We start from the raw sequence: 22500 nt of genomic DNA, 5'->3' as shown, positions 1-22500 counted from the left end.
AAATCTGATTTTATGTATAGTCTTTGTTCTCTGTTAAATGCACTTGTGAAATGTTAATAATAGTGTAGTGTCTTTATCAGTGGGATAAACCACCCTGGTAGTTCACTAATAGAAAACCAAACTGACCATGCTTTGTGTGATTCTTCTGAAGACGGGGTCTGGACTTCTCACTTGTGACTGCCGTTTTACACTGTGGTAGCAATAATAGAACATATATAATACATTTTATTTGTACATGAATAACATGAAAACCAAGATCAAATTTAAACCATCAAGAAAATGTATGAGCCAGCTGCACACTTTAGGAGCAAGGGAAGGAATTTGTGTATTAATACATGTAGATTAAGCTAAAAAGAAGTTCCATAGTAAGGTTTGTAGATTACACTGTCAGAGAAGCACAATTTTTAATTAAAGAACACGGAAAACATTTCTGTAAATGCAGCATATTGTGCTTATTGTTCAGCATCCTCGGGCTGCACAAATTCACCTCACATTCAGCTGTTACACATCCCCTAGTTCCTCCTTACAGCCAAACACTAATGTTGTTTCTTTTCTAAATTATATTATCTTTCTGTACAGGGAAGTGGAAGGTTTGAAACAAAGAATTGCTGGAAAATCTATCCCCACTGAAAAGTTTGCTATCAGGAAGTCCCGACGTTATTCCTCCTCAAATCCTGTAAAACTGGTTTTACCAGCCCTGGTATGACCACTCCGTTTGTGACTTTAGTGTGTCTGTTTCATTATACCTGCAGTTTTCACATTTTAATATCCGTTTGATTTCGATTGGTTGACATTGTGCTGATGCTTCTCTCATCCAAACATACTTCTGTGCAAAATTCATGCTTTACTTTTCTTCTGTGCCAGCTACAGTAAAAATGGTTATAATGTGTACATACGTTATTTACAATACACTCTGGAAAGATTGCATTGTGTAATGTATAGAACTCTCTCGCTCGCTCGCTCTCTCTCGCTCTCTCTCGCTCTCTCTCGCTCTCTCTCGCTCTCTCTCGCTCTCTCTCGCTCTCTCTCGCTCTCTCTCGCTCTCTCTCGCTCTCTCTCGCTCTCTCTCGCTCTCTCTCGCTCTCTCTCACTCTCTCTCGCTCTCTCTCACTCTCTCTCACTCTCCTTTCAAATGGATGCAAAGAGAGACCGGTTTTATTCATACTTGGTGGCCAGCATTTAAAAAATAAAAATATCTATTGCTGTTTTGTTGTTTCAGGAAATGATGTATGTATGGAATGGCTTCACAATTGTGGGTCGGAGATCTGATCTCACTGAGAGTTTGTTGGTTACCATTGAAAAAGCAGAAGTCGTTTTACAGAATGAGACAAGTAAGTTTATTGGATTGTAAAGGACAGTTGGGGTTTGAGAGGAAATACAATCATAGAAATGTTTTCTTTAAGCCCAATTCAGAGATCTTCACAATTCTCTAGAAAAAGTTATCAATTTATTTATCCACTAAAATCCCCATATATATTTATGGTGATTTTCTGTAGAAAACAGGTGATACGTTTGTCTTGAGCACTGTGATTGACCCCTCAGTGCTTAATAAGATAGTAGTACAGTTAGAATATAGGTTAAAATAGTATTTTTATTATAATCACTTTTTGTTAAATGCATTTAACCAGGGCTGGTGTTCTATCAAATTTTCCTACCGTGGCTAATGCACATGCGCAAATGACATCATTGCATTCCACAGCTGATCTGTGAGCTGACGTGCATATGTTCATGTTCATGTGCATTAGCAGGGTAGGAACATTTGATAGGGGTTGTGGAAATAATTACACCCACTTCACTGAGTAACGTAATTAGCGCGTGCAAACTCAAGAGGTAGGAAAATCTAAACCCAATCATAGCCAAAAAGCACAAAAGATTATAGTTGAGCAGATTGGTTGGTTGATTTTTATATACAATTGTGTGCGGATACCCAGCTGATGGACCCCATATGACAGTAATTTCCCATAAAAAACACGATTTGTCAGTATACGCTCTCCTAATGTTCCACCCTTGTCAAATAACTGGAATAGTTGGGATCATTGGACCCGGGCGGTAGGGCTGGTTCTGCATATAATTTGTCTGCAATGACCACTTCCAGACTTATCATATGATGTTGCAATGGCAGTGGTAACTAATTGTGATGTCAATGTGGGGATCCACTGTTTGTTTCATTTGGGTAGAGGGCATTACATTCAAAGTTGGAGCATGTCATTTTAAGATACTTTTAATTTTTGTTCTGTTATCAACTTAACTTTGCTCCATTGATATACTTTGTTGAATATCTTACCTAGGTAGGCTCATGAGCAGCAATGCTAGCTGGTGATTGGTGGCTGCACACCTCTTCTTCTTGTCATTGCTTCACCAGATGTGCTCAGCTAGCTCACATTAGTCCCTTGCTGCTCTGTAGCTGACATTTAAAGGGACATGAAACACAATTTTTTTCTTTCCAAATTCGGATAGAGAAGGGTTTTTAAACCTGTCCTTAGGCCTCCCTAACAGGCCAGGTTTTCAGGATTACCTTGGGCGAGAGCAGATTAATAACAATGTTTACTAATCTGCTGATTATTTCACCTGTGATCCAGTTCACATAACCAGAAAAGCTGGCCGGTTAGGGGTTTAAATCCTGAGATAGAGTGTACTATATTTCTGATTTACTTCTGTTGTCAAATTGACTTTGTTTTCTTGGTATCCTTTGTTAAAAAATAGGATCAGTAGTTTAGACATGTCTGGAGAACCATAAGGTAAAAGTTTTCCAAGAATACTTTTAACAGTTTTATAGATTTGGTAGAGCACTAGATGGCAGTAGTGCTCCAGACACACGCATGCTACCTACCTAGGTATGCTCTTGATTAAAAATATCACGAGAACAGAGTCAATTTGAAGTTAATTGGAAACCGTTAATGTTTATTTTTTTTTATTGCATGCTCTGTCTAAATACAGAAAATACATGTTTGGGTTTCTGTCTCTTTAACCATTAATCATGGTCTAAAAAATAAAACTTACCAGGATAGGCTCAATGACCTAAATATGTATAGCTTAGAGGAGAGAAGGGAAAGAGGTGATATGATAGCAACTTTCAAGTACGTTAAATGGTTTAGTAAAACTGAGGCTGTGGGTATTTTACATAAAATGGAAAATTCAAGAACAAGGGGTCATGATCTCAAGCTAAAGGGTAGTAGATTCAGGAGTAATTTGAGGAAGCGCTTCTTTACAGAAAGAGTGATTGATTTATGCAATAATCTTCCTCAAGAGGTAGTAGCGACAAACACTGTGGGGGACTTTAAAAATGCATGGGACAAGCATAAGGCTATCCTACAAACTAGATAAGTTTATACTGTTAGGTAAGGTCGGGCAGACTTGCTGGGCCTATGGCTCTTATCTGCCGTCAATATCTATGTTTCTATGTTAACCACGTAGTTATATGCAAGAACAGTGCAATAATGGAATAACACATTAGAAAATGTATTTTGCACTTCTAGGTACATTTAAATGGATGTAAAACCCCCACATTTTTATTTTGTGATTCAGACAGAACATATAAATTTTAAAATGTTTCTAATTTACTTTTGTTATCAAATTTGGTTCGTTCTCATGGTATTCTTTATTGAAGAGATACCCAGATTGGTGTCTGGAGCACTACATGAGAGAAAATAGTGCTGCTATTTAGTGCTCTTACAAATGGATAACATTATTGCTGCCATATAATGCTCCAGACATGTGCACGCTCTTGAGCTTATGTCCTTGCTTTTCAACAAAAGATACCTAGAGAATGAAGAAAATTTAATAATTGAAGTAAATTAGAAAGTTGGTTAAAATTGCATGCTCTATCAGAATCTTGAAAGAAAAAAAATGAGTTTCATATCCCTTTAAACTCAATGTATGAATAAATAATCCACTTCACTTGCAAAGCCATTTAGAGAGGAGTTTCAATTTTAAGAATTAAAGCATAGTCCTTAAACGTAGGGTTGACTTATAGGGACTATCTGAGATAGGAAAAATGAAGCTAGTATTTCCTAAAATAAACCTGGGTAGAAAAATGGCTCAAAGTTCAGTGAAGGAAAATACTTACTGATGACAAGCAATAGTGTATATAGAACAGACGTACAGATCATTCCTACAACACTGGTTCATAATAAAAGGCACTAGGAATATGATTATTTCAAAAGGAAGTCAGGCAGTAGATGACAACACACAGCAGCATAGGCTTGCAACAGAATATCACATGTGAAGCCCGGCAGCAGAGGCTCACAGTAGTGTGCCACAAAGCTCAGACTGTTTAAAGGTGAAGCTTGACAATAGGGTGTGCCAAAGCTGTGAATTGCTTTAGAGATAAAACCTGACAGTGCAGACTAATAGCAGAGGCTGTTAGTTGCTGGAGACAGGTTGTTTGCTGCTGAAGCCAGACACAGAGCAAACGGCTGCAGAGACTAAACACAACAAACGTCAGACATTCTGGTACCCTGTGCACTCCTTAAAGGGACATTAAACACAACAAACAAACATCAGACATTCTGATGATCCTTAAGCAGTGCTCTGTACACTGCTTAAAGGGACATTAAACACTTTGATATTTGTTATATAAAATGTTAACTTATGAGTGATAACTAAAAACACTTTTCAATATACTTTCATAATGTATTTTGTCCCCCTTTTCTGTTATTTAAATGTTGGGCTTTTTATTTCCCATGAAACCATGTTGAAGCCTAGGTTTTCTTTATCTATTCCACTGGGACAGATAGGGGTGGATATAGTGTGCAGACAGTGTCTGTGGGTGAAATATAGCTGTGTTTAAGGGACTTAAAGTGAATGTAAATTTTTAGGCTAAAGTGCCCGGTATTTAAAAATTCGATTAAAAGCAAGGGCACTTTATGTAATTAAAATTTACATTACCTTTTAATCTTGATAGCTGCTCAAGCTCCTCCGCCCAAAGCCTCTTCCTGGGTCTAAAATGAGGAATCCGGCTTCCTCCAATCACAGCGGGTGAAGTCGTGATTGGAGGATGACCGATCCATCATTTCTGACATCAGGAATGGCTTGCAACGACCGGGGAAGCTGGAGCGGCTGTCAAGTTTAAAAGGTAAGTTTTTTTTCACAACGAGTGAAATGTAAATTTTGATAACTTAAAGTGCCCCTGGTTTTAATCAAATTTTTAAAAACAGGGCACTTTAGCCTCAAAATTTACATTCACTTTAATAGTTTACTTTTGCATTGGTATGTTCCACACATCAATTTTAATAATAATGATGATAATAATAATAATAATAAATGTGAGGAGCTAAGACAAGGAGTAAACAATATATTGTGAAGTGGGAGACCTCTAGTGGTAGCTAGAGGTAAACATGAATATTTGAAAAAGAATTTGTTGCAAAAGTGATTGAATTGCAAGAAAATGGCTGTATCCAGTTGGGGAAGATATATCCATACAACAAAATGGTGTCAGGCAGATGCACTGTACATACTTGGGACTAGAAGAGTGAATCAACATGGTAGGAAGAAAATATAATTTTCTTCTTAAAACGGGGAGAGTCCACAGCTGCATTAATTACTTTTGGGAAATACAGAACCTGGCCACCAGGAGGAGGCAAAGACACCCCAGCCAAAGGCTTAAATACCTCCCCAACTCCCCTCATCCCCCAGTCATTGTTTGCCTTTCGTCACAGGAGGTTGGCAGAGAATTGTTGGAAGATTACGGAGTAGTCTCTTATGGAGGGTAGTACTCTTCGAGATGGGACGGGAGTTTTAAGTAGTCCTTTCAGCCTCTCAGTGAGAGCCTGGATGAAAGTTTGAGTCCGGAGATGCAGGGAGAGTCTTTCTGCGAAACCATTCCGACTCATATTAACAGCTCCACAAACAATCAGCGTTGACGAGTTTCGCTACCTGCTTTCTTCACTCAAGTCCATGTCAGAGGCAACGCTACTATCTGTCAAACTTGAAGGACCATGTTACTGTTCCACAGAATAGATTCCGGTAAGATCATTTCATTTTCCTTTCATTGTGGGAATGTAATGTAATTGATAGAAGACAGGGTCTCAGTGGGACTCCTTTATCTTTATTGAATCAAGGTTTAATATCTCCTGAGGGGGGTTATTGAGCAGTGGGGAACTTTAATCATGTTTATGTGATTCTGTCTGCTTATGTGTAGAAATGTTGAGTCTCATGGCTATTACGGAACGTACACTTTTTTTTTTTTTGTTTAGAGCTACGCAGTTCTTGTGGACTGGCACGCTTTTCTTTCGCCTACATGTCGCACCTCGTGACCGGGCATGGTCACGTTTTCATTCTCCATTGCTGTATCGTGACAGAGTGTCGCTGGAGAGGACCTGTTTCTCTACTTGTCTGGGTCATAGGAGGTGGTGAGTGACCCAGCCGTTGGGGGTGTGGGGTGCCAGTTATTTTTGTCCAAATTTGTCTGGTCAATTTATGGAGGATTCAGATTTTTCTGAGGAGGATTTCTTTGACTCTTTGACTGTTTCCTCCTTAGATTGTACGTTGGCCCGGGTAATCCAGCCCAATCAATTATGTTCTGTATGCCGCTGAGTCGTTCGCCTCTGAGGATTCTGTGTCCCGTGAGGCGCGTTACCTGGAATTTTCTGTTCCTACACAAAAAGTTGTCCCAAATTCCGTTACCCCTTCTCTGGAAGGAGGTTTCTTTCCACCAGAGGTTGCTGCTTGGTTGCGCATGGCCATATTAGTGGCGTTGGCGCATTTACAGCTTTTTGAGGGTCAGCGAAGAGCTTATCCATGTTCTCTTTACCTGGCGGGTCTTTCCTCTGGGGGAGCGGTTCCCTCTGAGGCTTTGGGGGACAGCCGGCAGGATCGGGGCCTTCAAATGCCCCGCCGGAGATGAGTTTTGCCTTTAGATTCAGTCTGACGCGCCTGCGTGTACTGTTGAGGCAGGTACTGGAGGCTTAGGAGGATTTTAGTCTTCATTTGCCTCCGGATCCTCAGTCTTCTGATTCTGATGGCAAACTGCATTAGACGAGTGGAGGGATGTGGATCATACTCTGATTGTCTTTGCTTGTGTATCTAATCCCAGTTCTGAGCTCTTGAGGAATCAGGTCTCGGACAGGCTGGTCCTGTTAGTATTTCTATTTCTTTCTTGGCATTCACCTGCGGGTGCAGCCTACTTCTTTTGATCCGGTTAGGATGTGTTTTCTTTTATCTACAGAGCTTGAGACTGTTGTAGACTTTTCCTTTTAGGAAACTTTTTTTTTTTTTTTCCTTCTCTGGGATTTTGATACTAGCTATTTTATGGTCGCGATGGTTGTTACTTCCGGCGGAAGTCACATAAAAAAAAAAAAAAAAGAATGTTGAGACAATGTTTAAGCCTCAGAGCTTATTTGTCTGTCATTTATCTGTTTGTTTAGTCTAGCCCTGCTAGGGTTTAGAAATTTCAGTTAGCCTTTGAGCAGTTCAGTTGTACCCTGGTCAGCAGGCTGGTCCTGTTTGGATACTAAGTTGACTTACCTCTTGTTACAAGGTTTTTTTCTTGTTTCTACAAGTTATAGGAGGCCCTTCTATCCTAGATATCTGTCTGGCCCTACTTTTTTTCATCTTGGTGGGGCGTCTGATGTTTTTTTTGCATGGCCTTAACTGACATTTAAGTACTTGATACTAGTGTTATATCCCTGCATAGCTTGCATGCTTTCCTGGGATTCAGAATTCTGCTATGGCAGTATGTTTATAGTTCCTGAGGTTCTTTTGGACAGGAGATAGAGTCCTCCCTTTCGAAGGGGGAGGATCAGATGACTGCATGGAGATCTCCAGTACCTGGTGTAGGGGGTGATTATTCCCCCCTATTGGTACTACTTGTGGATGGGATTGTCTGATTTTCAGATCTCTTTTGCCAGTGTTTCTCTCCTCTTTTTTGAGGATTGCTGTGTTTTCACTTCCCCTTGCATTTTGGGGTAGGGCTTTCGGTCATCTGGTTGTGGAGACTAGGTTTTTGGGGACCGTTTTGGTCCTTGCAGTATCCTTTTTGATCCTGTATACTTGGGGATCTGGGGGCTTGTTATGCAGTCTCTCGACGTCAACCGATAGGAGTTTTAGGATGCTCGTTCTTTCGTTATTCCTTGAGCTCTAGGTTGTCTCAGTTGATCCAGACAGGATCTTTAGAGACTGTCATTTTCTCTCAATCATGGAGTTCTGATCTCTTTTGGGTCCTTCCTTTGTTTTCAGACTTTGTGGGTGTTATCTTAGAAGCCTTTTGGGGCTGAGTGCACAGCCACTGGGATAATTCATGAGAGATCAGAATTCTAGACCCCATGGGGGTATGGCATGCATCAACTTTTGTGCAAATTGCATTCCAGGTAACTTTGTGGTGGTTACGAAAGGTTTTTGGTCTTGATCCGGCACTTGTTTTTTGGGGGTCCGGGTTTTTAACCTAATCTTTGTCTTTTGACTTGGCAGTTTGGTTAATCTGTTTTCCAGATTTTATTAGTCTTGGATCTGTCCGGCGTTAAGTAGTAGGCTTGTTTTCCCGGTCCTGGGGAAATCTCCTTGTTCTTACTGGGGCAGTGGTTCTCTCTCTTCTGGAGAGATGGAGGAAGTTTTTCCTGAGAATTTCTTTACTGGAATACTCCTGTGTTTCTTTGTTTTCCTTCTATTTGGAAGGCTACTGCACCTATCCAGTTGGCTACTCCTGGGGTAGTTTTTCTCATCTGTCTCTAGGAGTTCAGTGGGTCGAGGATTTCTCTTGTCTGCAGTGTACCCTCCCTTTGGGTTTCTGAGGGGTGATCAGGATAGATATCTTGGATTCTGAGTTAGTTTCTCTGGGTGTCGGTGCCTGTTTCCTGCTTCTTTCCTTAGGAACTTCTGGCTGGAGATTCATTATCTGATTTCTGGGCCTTGTCGATGCTGGGTTTCTTTAATCTCTATTGTCCTTGGGGACATTGACAGTTGCTTCTGTGATGGGACTGTTTGCTTGGAGTAGGGGTCAGGAATTCTGACCTGTTTCTGTTTGGGCTTCAACCACATCTCTAGTCTCCTGATGGCTCCTTACTTAGGTTGGGAGGCCTTGCAGTTGATTCGGGAACCTTCCCTTAGCGGGTAGTTGGTTCTTCTTTATTGGTCAGGGTGTTGTCCTCCCTTACCTCGTTTTTTAATGGGGAGGGAGTTGGTCCGCCCTGCTTTTTGAGTTTTTTCGCTTGTTCTTTCCAGGAATGTCCTGGTGCAAGTTTGCTAGCTACTCGGTTGGCTAGTTACTATGGTTGGACGTTTAGTCTGACTGCCTATCCTTGGGGACATTGACAGTCGCTTCTGTGATGGGACTGTTTGCTTGGAGTAGGGGTCAGGAATTCTGACCTGTTTCTGTTTGGGCTTCAACCACATCTCTAGTCTCCTGATGGCTCCTTACTTAGGTTGGGAGGCCTTGCAGTTGATTAGGGAACCTTCCCTTAGCGGGTAGTTGGTTCTTCTTTATTGGTCAGGGTGTTGTCCTCCCTTACCTCGTTTTTTAATGGGGAGGGAGTTGGTCCGCCCTGCTTTTTGAGTTTTTTCGCTTGTTCTTTCCAGGAATGTCCTGGTGCAAGTTTGCTAGCTACTCGGTTGGCTAGTTACTATGGTTGGACGTTTAGTCTGACTGCCTATCCGACGGAAGCCTGCGGCTTTCGTTTGTGGCGTAAACGGATGTTACTTTTCCATTCCTGTTCTGCTCCCGGGGTTTTTTTTCTGACCTACGGGTGTTCAGTTTCTCTGTGCTATTTAGCGGTCTATGGTAAGGTATTCTTGTTCTACCTTTTGTCCTTCTGGGACCTCGGTTCTGGTTAAGGCTTTCCATTGGTTCCTTTTGGATCCATGTAGGGGGTGATCTGGAATTTTTCCTTTCCTTGCTCTTCTCCGTCGGTAGAGTATTTCTCTACAGGATTTTGTCCTCTTGCAGCCTGGTAGCCGCTCTTTTCTAGTTATGCTAGGGGCTTCTCTCTCTCTCTCTGTTTTGTCCCTAAATCTTCTGGGATTGTTTATGGAGGTTCTTTTGGACCTTATTATCTGATTTTCTGTTCTTTCAGTTAGGGAGAATGTGGTGTGGGAGTTCATTGTTGCTTCCCTTGCCATTGTTCATGGAGAGGTTTTTTTCTTTGTGTGCTTCTATAGAGGGGGATTTTGTCTCCTCAGAGGCTTTTTGTGCTCAGTGGAGTCCAAAATTTAGTGTGTTATCTAACTGGTATCTTTATGGTTTTAATTGATGGGTAGTTACCTTGTCCGCTTCCATATTTTGTTCCTCCTGCTTCTATTGGGTTGTGTCAGGCTGTGGTGCCTTCAGAATGGGCCTCCTCTTGTTCCCGTCCGTTTGCTTTCAGTGTCCTCTAAACTTGGGTATTGATTTCCCAAAAGTAATGAATGCAGCTGTGGACTCTCCCTGTTTTAAGAAGAAAAACTTAAATTATTTCCTGATAATTTTATTTTCTTCTGAACAGGGATAGTCCACAGCTCCCCGCCCGTTTTTCTGTGGGCAACCTTACATGCTTTTTTTATTCGTTCTTCTGGCACCTTTTTCACCCTGATATTTCTCCTTCTGTTCCTTGTTCCCTTGGCAGAATGACTGGGGGATGAGGGGAGTGGGGGAGATATTTAAGCCTTTGGCTGGTGTGTCTTTGCCTCCTCCTGGTGGCCAAGTTCTGTATTTCCCAAAAGTAATGAATGCAGCTGTGGACTCTCCCCGTTCAGAAGAAAAAATTTTTATCAGGTAAGCATAATTTAAGGTTTTTTAGATGTTTATAAGGAGAAACTATTCCAGTGACCTGTCTATGTGGAGTATTAAAAAAAAGAGATGATTAATGGTTATCAACCACTCAGCTAAAAGTAATTGGTTTATTCTGAAACATGAAATTCATTTTCATTCTGTCCTTTTTCTGTGTTTTCATGTGATCTATTGCTTGTTTGCTTTATTGATAATTCGAGTCAATAAAAGTTAAGCAAATATGAGTCTCTGAAGCTTTATTTATCTGGACTTTAATACAAGATCAAAGTTTGGGGCAAAAAGCCTTAAATCTCATATTCATAAGGGTTTTTAGTAGTGGATTGTTCTGATTGTGAGTAGGTAGACAATAGAGAGAGAGAATGTCCAGTAAGTGTAATTTACTTATATGGTCATTTAAAATTAAATTACTTAGGTTTAAGGAAGGACTAACATTCATTCTTTCTGAAAGAAAAGTATTTGACTTTAAAAAAGATACAAAAAATTTAGATCTAAATGGGAATAAAAGTGATTTCCGTGCATGTATTGGAAGACACACAAATGTGGACCACTATATGGCAGCAGTTTTACAAGGATACTTTTAACAATTATGAATTTGCAAGAGCACCAGATTTGCAGAAGTGTTTGCTGTCATGCGGTGCTCCAGGCATGCGTACAAGAAAGGTGTGCTTGGTAAGAACACAGAAGAAAATATTTTGTTTTTTATGTCCCTTTAAGTTCTCATTTTAAGGTATGTGAAAGTCAAAATTTAAAGTTTCATGGTTCAGTTCGAGCATGCAATTATATGCAAGCTACAATGCAATAATAAAATGCTCCAATATATTGGTGCATTTTCTTTTTACATTATGATGTCCCTTTAAAACTATAAAAATGTAATTATTCCTGTTTTGTGTGTTTGCTTGGGTGAGAATCAAAACCTAAAGTTTGCATTCCACCCAATTGTTTTCTTAAATGTGGTACAGTCCCGTCCCCCCAATTAACATAGGCATGCAGCATCCTGGGAGTAGCGACAGAGTTAGTTTAAATTTTTTTGTACTAAAAGGGACACAAAACATCTTGATATTGTAATATAAAATTGCATTATACTTCTTTTTTGTCTTTAAACCATTTTTGTGTAATTTAACTGAGAACTCACATTGCTGACTTTCCGAGCCTAAGCTGCCTACATTTCGGGTATTAACTGGCCCCAGCAGAGTTATTGTACTGCAAACAAAATAGCAGTGGCAAGCCTAGTTTACTAGAGTAACTCCTCCTGTATATATATGTGTGTGTGTGTGTATAAGTATATATATATATATGTATGTGTGTGTATGTATGTATATATATGTGTGTGTATGTGTATATATATATATATATATATATATATATATAGTGTTCATTTCCTTTACAAGATACAATGAGTCCACGGATTTCATCCTTTCTTGTGGGATATCGCCTCCTGGTCAGCAGGAGGAGGCAAAGAGCTCCACAGCAGAGCTGTATATATATTTCCTCCCTTCCCTCCCACTGCAGTCATTCTCTTTGCCTGTGTTAGTGATAGGAAGAGGTAAAGTGAGGTGTTAGTTTAGATTCTTCAATCAAGAGTTTATTATTTTTAAAATGGTGCCAAAGTGTACTATTTTACTATAGGGTGTAGCCATATTCCTTGTCAGCCTCTAGAGTAGAGCTACAGGTGGCTTTAAGGCAATGGGAACTGGTGGGGTTTTAGCCTCACTGCACCTCCCATACTTGTGCTGCCCTTCTGTTGATGGTCTTAGAGAATCTTAACTAAGACCCTTCTGTCTTCACAGGATACCAGGAGGAAGAGATGGCCCTCTTGATGCTGTGAGACTCTCATGCTGTTCTTCAGCACAGAGGTAAGTGCAGTCTTTTCTTTCTGGGGCTCTGCAGCGTATCTCAGAATTGGCTGTACTTTGCCTTTCTGTTGGGGGTTATGGGCTCGGGTAAAGGGCTTCCCTCTTAAAAGATGTGGGTTATCATTGTTTTCAAACATGGGATACCGACATATTATCTCCCCAAGTCATACTGGCTTTAACAAATCAAGCCTAGACACGCGGGGATCTGTACTGGGTTCAGTTGCTCTGATCTTTGGGCGATTGTATAATTATTTAATTATTATTTAAAATATGGCTCACGCTGGGGTCCTGGAGTCGGCGGGAAATAATCTCTAACGGGCTCCGGTGTATGGCAGTGTTTTCTACTTTGTAACGGCGATACCGTGTTGTGTTGTTTGACGCCCACGAGGGGCGGGGCTTAGAATTCACACGCTTCAGCCGCGCAGTTGTTTTGCTGATAGCGTTCCGGTCACCAGCTTTTCTTACGACTCCTAAGTCCAATTGTTGCTATTGTCCTACAAGCGGTCTTAGGCACGTTGGTTCAGAGGAGATAGTCTCGGTCGGTGGAGACAGGTAGGAGCCGCAGCGGAGCTGTGGCGAGGTGACTGATAATTTCTGGGGTGCCAGTCTGTTTTCTTTTAAGACAGTGTCTGCTTGCAGGGAGTGTGGGGTATATCTTAAACCATATTTTCCTTTTATTTGGTTTAAATATCGATCTTTAAAGTCTGTGACAGTTTATTTTTTAAAGAACCAGTGCACACTTTTTTATATTTATTGGACTGATTATCTGTTAGGATTTGTAGCCATAATTTTCAGTGACATGACCAAGCTAGCTTTTGCTTACTTGTATCATGGATGATCTTGAACATGTGTTTAGATGCCATTGTGGAACCCCCGGTTAAGTTTTGTCCCTCATGTATTGAGAGGGCTCTACAGTGTAAAGAGCAAATTTTCTTCAATTAAAGTATATCTAAGGATTGTTCTCAGACTGATGAGATTCATGGTATGCCGCATCTTTCTCCCCAAGCGTCACAGCCTTTAACGCCCGCTCAGGCGACGCCGTTTTCTGCGTCTGCTTCATTCACACTGCAGGATATGGCTGCAGTTATGTCATCCACTCTTTCAGAAGTTTTATCTAAGTTGCCAGTATTACAAGGCAAACGCAGTAGGAAAGAGACCCATGTGGTCCCTGTGACTTCTGATGCTTTGATGGCGATCTCCGATGTACCCTCCCAGGGCTCTGAATTGGGGGGGTATGGAGGCTCTGTCTGAGGGGGAACTGTCTGACTCAGGAAGTGCATTGCCCCCAACAGATTCGGACGTGATGTCCTTCAGGTTTAAACTTGAACGCCTCCGCCTGTTGCTACGAGAGGTTTTGGTGACTGGACGACTGTGACTCTATTGTGGTCCCCCCAGAGAAATTGAGTAAGATGGACAGATATTTGGAGGTTACTTCTTATTCTGACATTTTTCCGGTTCCTAAGAGAATTTCGGAAATTATTGCTAGGGAATGGGAAAGACCGGGTATCCCGTTCTCCCCTTCCCCTATTTTTAAAAAGATGTTACCCTATAGCTGACACCGTTTGGGATTCTTGGCAGATGATCCCTAAGGTGGAGGGAGCTATCTCTACCCTGGCTAAGCGTACAACTATCCCTATCGAGGACAGTTGTGCTTTCAAAGACCCCATGGATAAGAAGTTGGAGGGTCTTCTCAAAAAACTTTTATGATCATCAAGGGTTTCTATTGCAACTGGTGGCCTGCATTGTAACAGTCACGACTGCGGCTGCTTTTTGGTTTGACACCCTAGAAGAGTCTCTTAGGACTGAGACTTCTTTGGAAGAAATACAGGATAGAAGTAAGGCTCTTAAGCTGGCTAATTCTTTTATTATGGATGCCTCCTTTCAGATCACCAAATTGGCGGCTAAGAGTTCAGGATTCTCCATCTTAGCACAGAGAGCCTTATGGTTAAAATCTTGGTCTACGGATGTGTCCTCTAAATCCAAGCTCTTGGCTATTCCTTTCAAGGGAAAGATCCTGTTCTGGCCTGACTTGAAAGAGATCATTTCTGACATTACGGGAGGTAAGGGTCACCTCCTCCCTCAAGATAACACATCTAAGCAAAGGGGACGACGAGTAATTTCCGTTCCTTTTGAAATTTCTAGGGAGTCCCCTCTTCCACTAAACAGGAAGGGAATTATTCGCAAGCCAAGTCCACCTGGAGACCCAACCAGTCTTAGAACAAGGGCAAACAACCCAAGAAGCCTGCTGCTGCTACCAAGACAGCATGAAGGGGCGCCCCCCGATCCAGGACCGGATCTAGTAGGGGGCAGACTTTCTCTCTTTGTTCAGGCTTGCATAAGAGACGTTCAGGATCCCTGGACACACTGAATCGTGTCTCAAGGGTATCGGAGTTCAAAAATTCCTTCCCCAGAGGAAGGTGTCTTCTTTCACGATTGTCTGTCGGCCAGATAAAGAGAGGCGTTCTTACGCTGTGTAAGAGATCTCTCCTCCATGGGAGTAATATGCCCCGTTTCAATACAGGAACAGGAGGCAGGGGTTTTACTTAAATCTCTTTGTAGTTCCCAAAAAAGAGGGAACGTTCCGACCCATTTTAGATCTCAAGTCTAAACAAGTTTCTCAGAGTTCCATCCTTCAAGATGGAAACTATTCGGACCATTCTTCCATTTATCCAGGAGGGTCAATATATGACTACCGTGGATCTAAAGGATGCATATCTTCATGTTCCTATCCACAGAGATCACAAGTTCCTGAGGTTTGCCTTTCTAGACAAACATTTTCAGTTTGTGGCCCTTCCTTTCGGTCTGGCCACGGCACCCAGAATTTTCACAAAGGTTCTGGGGTCTCTTCTGGCGGTTCTCAGGCCACGGGGCATTGCAGTGGCGCTTTATCTGGACGATATTCTGATCCAGGCGTTGTCTTATCAGCTAACAAAGTCTCATACCGACACCGTTCTGTCCTTTCTAAGGACTAACGGGTGGAAGGTGAATCTAGAAAAAAGTTCACTAATTCCGCAGACAAGGGTTCATTTCCTGGGAACTCTAATCGACTCTCTATCCATGAAGATCTTTTTGATGGAAGTCAAAAAACTAAAGATTCTGAATACATGCCGAACCCTTCAGTCCAATCCTCGGCCGTCTGTGGCTCAGTGCATGGAGGCAATTGGATTGATGGTGGCAGCAATGGACATCATTCCGTTTGCGCGTTTTCATCTCAGACCTCTACAACTGAGCATGCTCAGACAGTAGAATGGAGATTATGCAAATTTATCTCCTCAAATAGATCTAGATCAGGAGACAAGGGACTCTCTTCTATGGTGGTTATCGCTGGATCATCTGTCTCAGGGGACATGCTTCCGCAGACCCTCATGGGAGATAGTGACAATGGATGCCAGTCTGATAGGATGGGGAGCAGTCTGGAATTCCTTGAAGGCTCAGGGTGTATGGACTCGAGCGGAGTCTCTACTTCCCATCAACATTCTGGAGTTGAGAGCAATATTCAACGCGCTTCAGGCTTGGCCTCAGTTGGCTTCTGCCAAATTCATCAGATTCCAGTCGGACAACATCACGACTGTAGCTTACATCAATCATCAGGGAGGAACAAGGAGTTCCTTAGCGAGGACAGAAGTAGCCAGGATAATTCAGTGGGTGGAGACTCACTCTTGTTATCTGTCGGCAATCCACATCCCGTGAGTGGACAACTAGGAGGCAGATTTTTTGAGCAGACAGACGTTTCATCCGGGGGAATGGGAACTCCATCTGGAGGTATTTGCCAACCTGATTCTCAGATGGGGCAGGCCGTAACTGGATCTTATGCGTCTCGTCAGAATGCCAAGCTCCCGAGATACGGATCCAGGTCCAGGGATCCTCAGGCCGAACTGATAGATGCCTTGGCAGTGCCTTGGTCGTTCAACCTAGTTTGTGTTCCCTCCATTTGCTCTCCTTCCCCGGGTGATTGCTCGAGTCAAACAGGAGAGGGCTTTGGTGATTCTCATTGCTCCTGCGTGGCCTCGCAGGACTTGGTATGCCTATCTGGTGGACATGTCATCTCTGCCACCGTGGAACCTCCATTGAGGCAGGACCTTCTCATTCAGGGACCCTTCCATCATCCAAATCTAATTTCTCTACAGCTGACTGCTTGGAGATTGAACGCTTGATTTTATCTAAGCGAGGGTTCTCTGATTCGGTCATTGATACCTTGATTCAGACACGTAAGCCTGTTACTAGAAAAATTTACCATAAGATATGGCGTAAATATCTTTATTTGTGCGAATCCAAGGGCTACTCATGTAGTAGGGTTAGGATTCCCAGGATTTTATCTTTTCTCCAAGAAGGATTGGAGAAAGGGTTGTCAGCAAGTTCCTTAAAGGGACAGATTTCTGCTTTGTCTATTTTGCTACACAAGCATCTGGCAGATGTTCAATCTTTTTGTCAGGCTCTGACTAGAATCAGGCCTGTGTTTAGACCATTTGCTCCTCCTTGGAGTTTGAATTTAGTTCTTAATGTTCTTCAAGGGGTTCCGTTTGAACCCATGCATTCCATAGATATTAAGTTATTATCTTGGAAAGTTTTATTTTTGGTTGCTATTTCTTCTGCTCGCAGAGTTTCTGAGCTTTCGGCATTACAATGTGATTCTCCTTATCTTATTTTCCATTCTGATAAGGTGGTGTTAAGTACCAAACCTGGTTTTCTTCCTAAGGTTGTTTCTAATAAAAATATTAATCAGGAAATTGTTGTTCCTTCCTTGTGTCCTAATCCTTCTTCTAAGAAGGAGCGGCTGTTACATAATTTGGATGTGGTCCATGCTTTAAAGTTTTACTTACAGGCCACTAAGGATTTTCATCAATCGTCTTCCCTGTTTCTTGTGTTTTCAGGGAAGCGTAGGGGTCAGAAGGCTACGGCTACCTCTTTCATATGCAAACCGGATGATACTCTTCAGCCAAAATGAGACTGCTGGACAGCAGCCTCCTGAACGAATTACGGCTCATTCCACTAGGGCTGTGGCTTCCTCATGGGCATTCAAAAATGATGCTTCTGTTGAACAGATTTGCAAAGCTGCAACTTGGTCGTCTCTTCACACTTTTTCCAAATTTTACAAATTCGATACTTTTGCCTCATCTGAGGCTGTATTTGGGAGGAAAGTTCTTCAAGCAGTGGTGCCTTCCGTTTAGGTTCCCTGTCTTGTCCCTCCCGTTTCATCCGTGTACTATAGCTTTGGTATTGTATCCCACAAGTAAGGATGAAATCCGTGGACTCATCGTATTCTGTAAAAGAAAAGGGAAATTTATTCTTACCTGATAAATTTGTTTCTTTTATGATACGATGAGTCCACGGCCCACCCTGTTTTTTAAGACAGGTCTTTATTTTTTATTAAACTTAAGTCACCTCTGCACCTTGGCTTTTCCATTCTCTTCCTAACTTCGGTCGAATGACTGGAGCGGGAGGGAAGGGAGTAGCTATATATTTTTTTTATATATTTATTTTATATCCAACACAGTGTACAATCAAATAACTCCAGCCTTTTATGCCACACAGGGCAAGGTAAAGCATGTTATAAAGCAAAAACATAACAAATTAGAGTAACATATAAATTTTCTCACAATTGATTAATCATCTCCCTGTGAGCAATATTTATGCACTGAGCTGGATTTTTTCTGTTTTAAGTACATCAAGAAACAAAAAAAGAAACACTCACATCGGCAAAAGACAAAAAACAAGAGAATAAAAAAAGAGTGAAAGAAAGAAGGGGGAAAGAGAGAGAGAAAGAAAAAAAAAAAAAAAAAAGGGAAGGGAATCCCCTCACTCAGCCCCCTTATCCTGACCAGAGTTGATATTAAATTTCTGTACCATTAGATATCCATGAATGTGGAAAAAGATCTAATATGACCATTTCAGCAAAGCTTACTGAGGATGTAAAGGGCGCTAAAATCTGTTTTTGTATGGGCACAGGATAGTTAATAATGGGATACCAGCCAAATAGAAATTTTTTAATTCTGGCTTCTGAGGCATCCTGTAGATGATATGATTCAAAGATAATTTGATCTTGGATAGCGTAAAAGATCTCGGATAGTACAGGCCCTTTTTTAGCTTTCCATTTTTTTAAGAATACTCTGTCTTACGGCTAATATTGAAGTATTTATAGAGCGGATCCAGTGCCTATCTGAACTATTCGAGTATTCAACCAATAGGATAATATCCCGGAACGTGAGGGAGACAGACACACCGAATATATTATTAAACCAATATATAAATTTCAACCAGAGCTGGTTTATCTTAGGACAAGTCCAGAACATATGCGATAGGTCCGCTTCCTTGTATACACACCTAGGGCAATGAGCTGATCTAGATGGATAAAATCGCGCCAGTTTAACTGGATTGAGATAAAAATTGTTTATTACTTTCATGTGCGATTCCTTCCATATTGAGGGGACTTTACAGTTTTCTAGGGACTTGAAACTTTGTATAATTCTATCGGGATCTATATCCCGTATTGACCTACTCCATTGACCACTGATCTTACTAAGGAAGCCTTGCGTTTGTTTGGACAGCATAATGTCATAAATTAGTGAGATCGAGGTGACACCCGCAACAACTTTCTGTATTAAAACTCTGATATCAGACCATGCAACCGATAGGGGAAACTTCCAATCCTGTGTCACAATAAAATGGCGTACCTGAAAAAAAGCAAATAAATCTGATCTTGGTAAGTGAAAGAGGGAAAACAAAGTTTCACCTTCTAATACTACCTCATCTGCACCAATTAATTGAGAGATTCTATTTAACCCCTTTTCGGCCCAATTTTTAAAAGTTTTTTGACGTAAACCGGGGGAAAAAAGCGGGTTACCCCGAATGGGGAGAAATTCTGACACGGAAAAATCTATTTCCAGTGATTTACAAAGTTTATGCCACGCCAAGACTATATTTTTAATTGTAATTAGTGAGGAGACGTTAGAGGGTAATTGACTAGGCTTACAATGCAAAATCGCAGGTAATGCGAAAGGGTAAAGCTATATATACAGCTCTGCTGTGGTGCTCTTTGCCTCCTCCTGCTGACCAGGAGGCGAAATCCCACAAGTAAGGCTGAAATCCATTGACTCATCGTATCGTAAAAGAAACAAATTTATCAGGTAAGAATAAATTTCCATTTTTTGTGTTCAGAAAACTGAGTGTTGTCTCAGTTCTGTTCCCCTACATAACTTTAGACTGCGGTCAAAGGGAGATACCAGGAGCTATTGCTCTGGATAAAGGGATGTCCAGGACAAGGGAAGTGTTCTGATGGAGGTACTCATTAGGGGTACCAGGCGTCACATCTGGTGGCAGGGGTGGGATTGATTTCTTGTCCTGCTGACAGAGGAGGAGCGGCACTGTCACCCACAGCTATGGAAACAGAGCTCCTATGGCGAATGCAGCAAGTGCTGACCCACCTTGATGAACCCGTTTCTGCACAGGACAAGCTGGGTTGGAGGGATGTGCTGTCCCTAAGCAGCACTACAAAGAGGCGCCAATAGCAGCCAGTGAAGGATAGCAGCCAGATGATTATAGACGATGCAGAGGAAACATTCCACAGCAGAGTGCGGAGAAGGTTGTCAATCTACAGAGCCAACCCATCCGAAGTAGCAGTCCAGGTAACGAACGCCGAGGTGGTGAAGCAGATCACCAGGTATCGGAATATTCAGACAGCTGAGATGCTGGGATCAGATACCTCTAAATAGGAAGTTCCCATATGGCACTTTGAGCGACAAGTCAAAGTCGCCCTTGCGGTTTTAGGAGGGCCAGTTCCAGAGGAGATGTGCCTGGAATGGAGAGCCCTGATACGGCTAGAGATGTGGGAAGATGCACTGGAGAATTGGTATGGCTGCAGAGGCAAAGTCCTGCCCTCCCCAGAACAGCGCTTCGGGGACCAGGTGAACTTGTGGCTCTGCTTACTGAGAGGACAATCCACAGGTGAGGGGATAGCCGAACTGAAGTATCTGGTGCAAAGAGAGGTCGAGCTCGAGGATCGGTACAGAGCGTTATATTGGTTTGCAGACAGGTGGCAGTCGAGGGCAGAAATGCACTATTCCCCGAAAGGTGATGACTTTGGTGGCCCCGGCTTATTATGGGAAGCATTTGAGGAGAAAGATGAATTTGGCAGTCCTGAGGGATATCGATTCTGGGACATTCAAAGCAAGAGGCAGGAGCTTTTACAGCCATCAGAAGCACTTGCCTTAGAGCCTGACCTGACATGGCTTATCTATCAGGAATGGTACCTTGAGGTGGATTACCCAGAACTGCTGGAAAGTGGTCCTTTACTTACTTCAGAGGCAGCGGATCTAGTGGACTTCATATCCACGGATCTTGGTCCAGGAGGTGTGGATGAGACAGTGGTCTCCACACGTGGAGTGCAGAGATACGGGGAAGTAGGCCCAGACCCCCAACCCCCTGGCATGGGGACCCTAGTCACCCTGTTATCTCCCCAACTGGACCCAGAGATTGTGGATCTAATTGACTTTTCCTCTGAGGTGTCAGATGCAGATTACCCAACAGAAAAACAGGCAACAGGGCAGAGTGTTGTTGGCCTCTGCCCACCCCTAACCGGCACCCCAGAAAACAGGAATGACAGCCTCATGCTGGCAGAGGGACCGGAGGAGCATGCAGCAATCCCAGCGGAGGAGCTGGCATTGGGACCGAGAGATGTCGGTCTCTCTCTGCAAGCAATGGCAGATTCCTATCCATTACAAGTGGATGGGACTAAAGTCTCCACCTGTATTCTCCAGGGATGCTGGGCATATGGCCCAGATCCACAACAGCATGTTGGAGTGAGCCCAGCCACCCTGTCTTCTCTCCAGAAAGGACTCCAGGGAGAAGGGACAGTCGGCACTCCTCCCCAGCAGCGGGTATGTTCTATGAAAGAGGCAGAGGTCTGCCGGGTGAGTGATGCTCTGTTTGGGACAATTTGTTTGGGGTACTGTGTGGATACAGGCTTTGGGGGAATGGATCTACAAACTAACTTCGAAGTTAACCCGTCTGGGGGTCTCCTCCTGTGTTAGTCTCCTTCCGAAGGGGGAGATATTTGACGTGAGTCACCAAGATCTGAGGGCCTGTTATGGAACATTTTTTGGGCTGGAGGTACATGGGCTTAAGGATACCCAGAGACTGCATGGAAATGTGGAATTTATTATGCTGGACACCCCATGTACTTTCATAACTCTGTCTTGTGTCCATGTCACCCTGTATCCATAAATACAGGATGGGTACAGGGTGTGAGTGCCCCTTGTGAGAGCAATTGTGACTCTATAAACCAAGTGGGCCTAAAGGACTTAATAGCTAATAAGAGCTGTTCTTATATTCTGTAATAAGATGTATTTTATTTACGTTTCAGATCTGATTGTGTCTCAGAAGTCTGTCTGGGTATACTGATTGTGTTCCTGTGTGATTATGTTAACTAGACTGCCTAAAATCAGATTGTCTAAGTAAACTTTCTTCCCCAGTTAATTAACTTGATATGCTAATCTGTTTTACCTATGAATAGACAATTGTTAGAGGTTTTATGTATTGTTCATATATTTGCTTTACTGTTTAACCAATGCCCTCTGTAACCTGAAGCCAGGGTGTATAAATATGTGTGCTGCTTTTAAATAAGGTGTTCATTTTTGTGTTCAGAAAACTGATTGTTGTCTCAGTTCTGTTCCCCTACATAACTTTAGACTGCGGTCAAAGGGAGATACCAGGAGCTATTGCTCTGGATAAAGGGATGCCCAGGACAAGGGAAGTGATCTGTCGGAGGTACTCATTTGGGGTACCAGGCGGTCCATCACTATATATATTTATGTGTGTGTATATGTATGTATATATATATATATATATATATATATATATATATATATATATATATATATATATACATACATATACATACACATACATAAATATATATATACATATACACACACACACACACACACATATATATAT

At 42.1% G+C, this 22500-nt stretch overlaps 1 protein-coding gene across 2 annotated transcripts in view; it reads left to right on the top strand.

The window, feature by feature from the left end:
- The window catches only part of TTC39B (tetratricopeptide repeat domain 39B), a 427267-nt gene that overhangs the window by 381050 nt on the left and 23717 nt on the right, over positions 1-22500 (top strand). For both annotated transcript variants that reach the window (XM_053702578.1, XM_053702579.1), the window contains 2 exons: positions 580-700; positions 1220-1331. In XM_053702578.1, coding sequence (XP_053558553.1) covers positions 580-700; positions 1220-1331 — 233 coding nt within the window. The remainder of the gene's footprint in view (positions 1-579; positions 701-1219; positions 1332-22500) is intronic.

The sequence above is a fragment of the Bombina bombina genome, chromosome 2, assembly GCF_027579735.1.
Source record: "Bombina bombina isolate aBomBom1 chromosome 2, aBomBom1.pri, whole genome shotgun sequence".
NCBI classification, from domain to species: domain Eukaryota; kingdom Metazoa; phylum Chordata; class Amphibia; order Anura; family Bombinatoridae; genus Bombina; species Bombina bombina.
The sequence above is the reverse complement of the archived record's forward strand: the minus strand, read 5'-3'. Positions and strand labels throughout refer to the sequence as shown.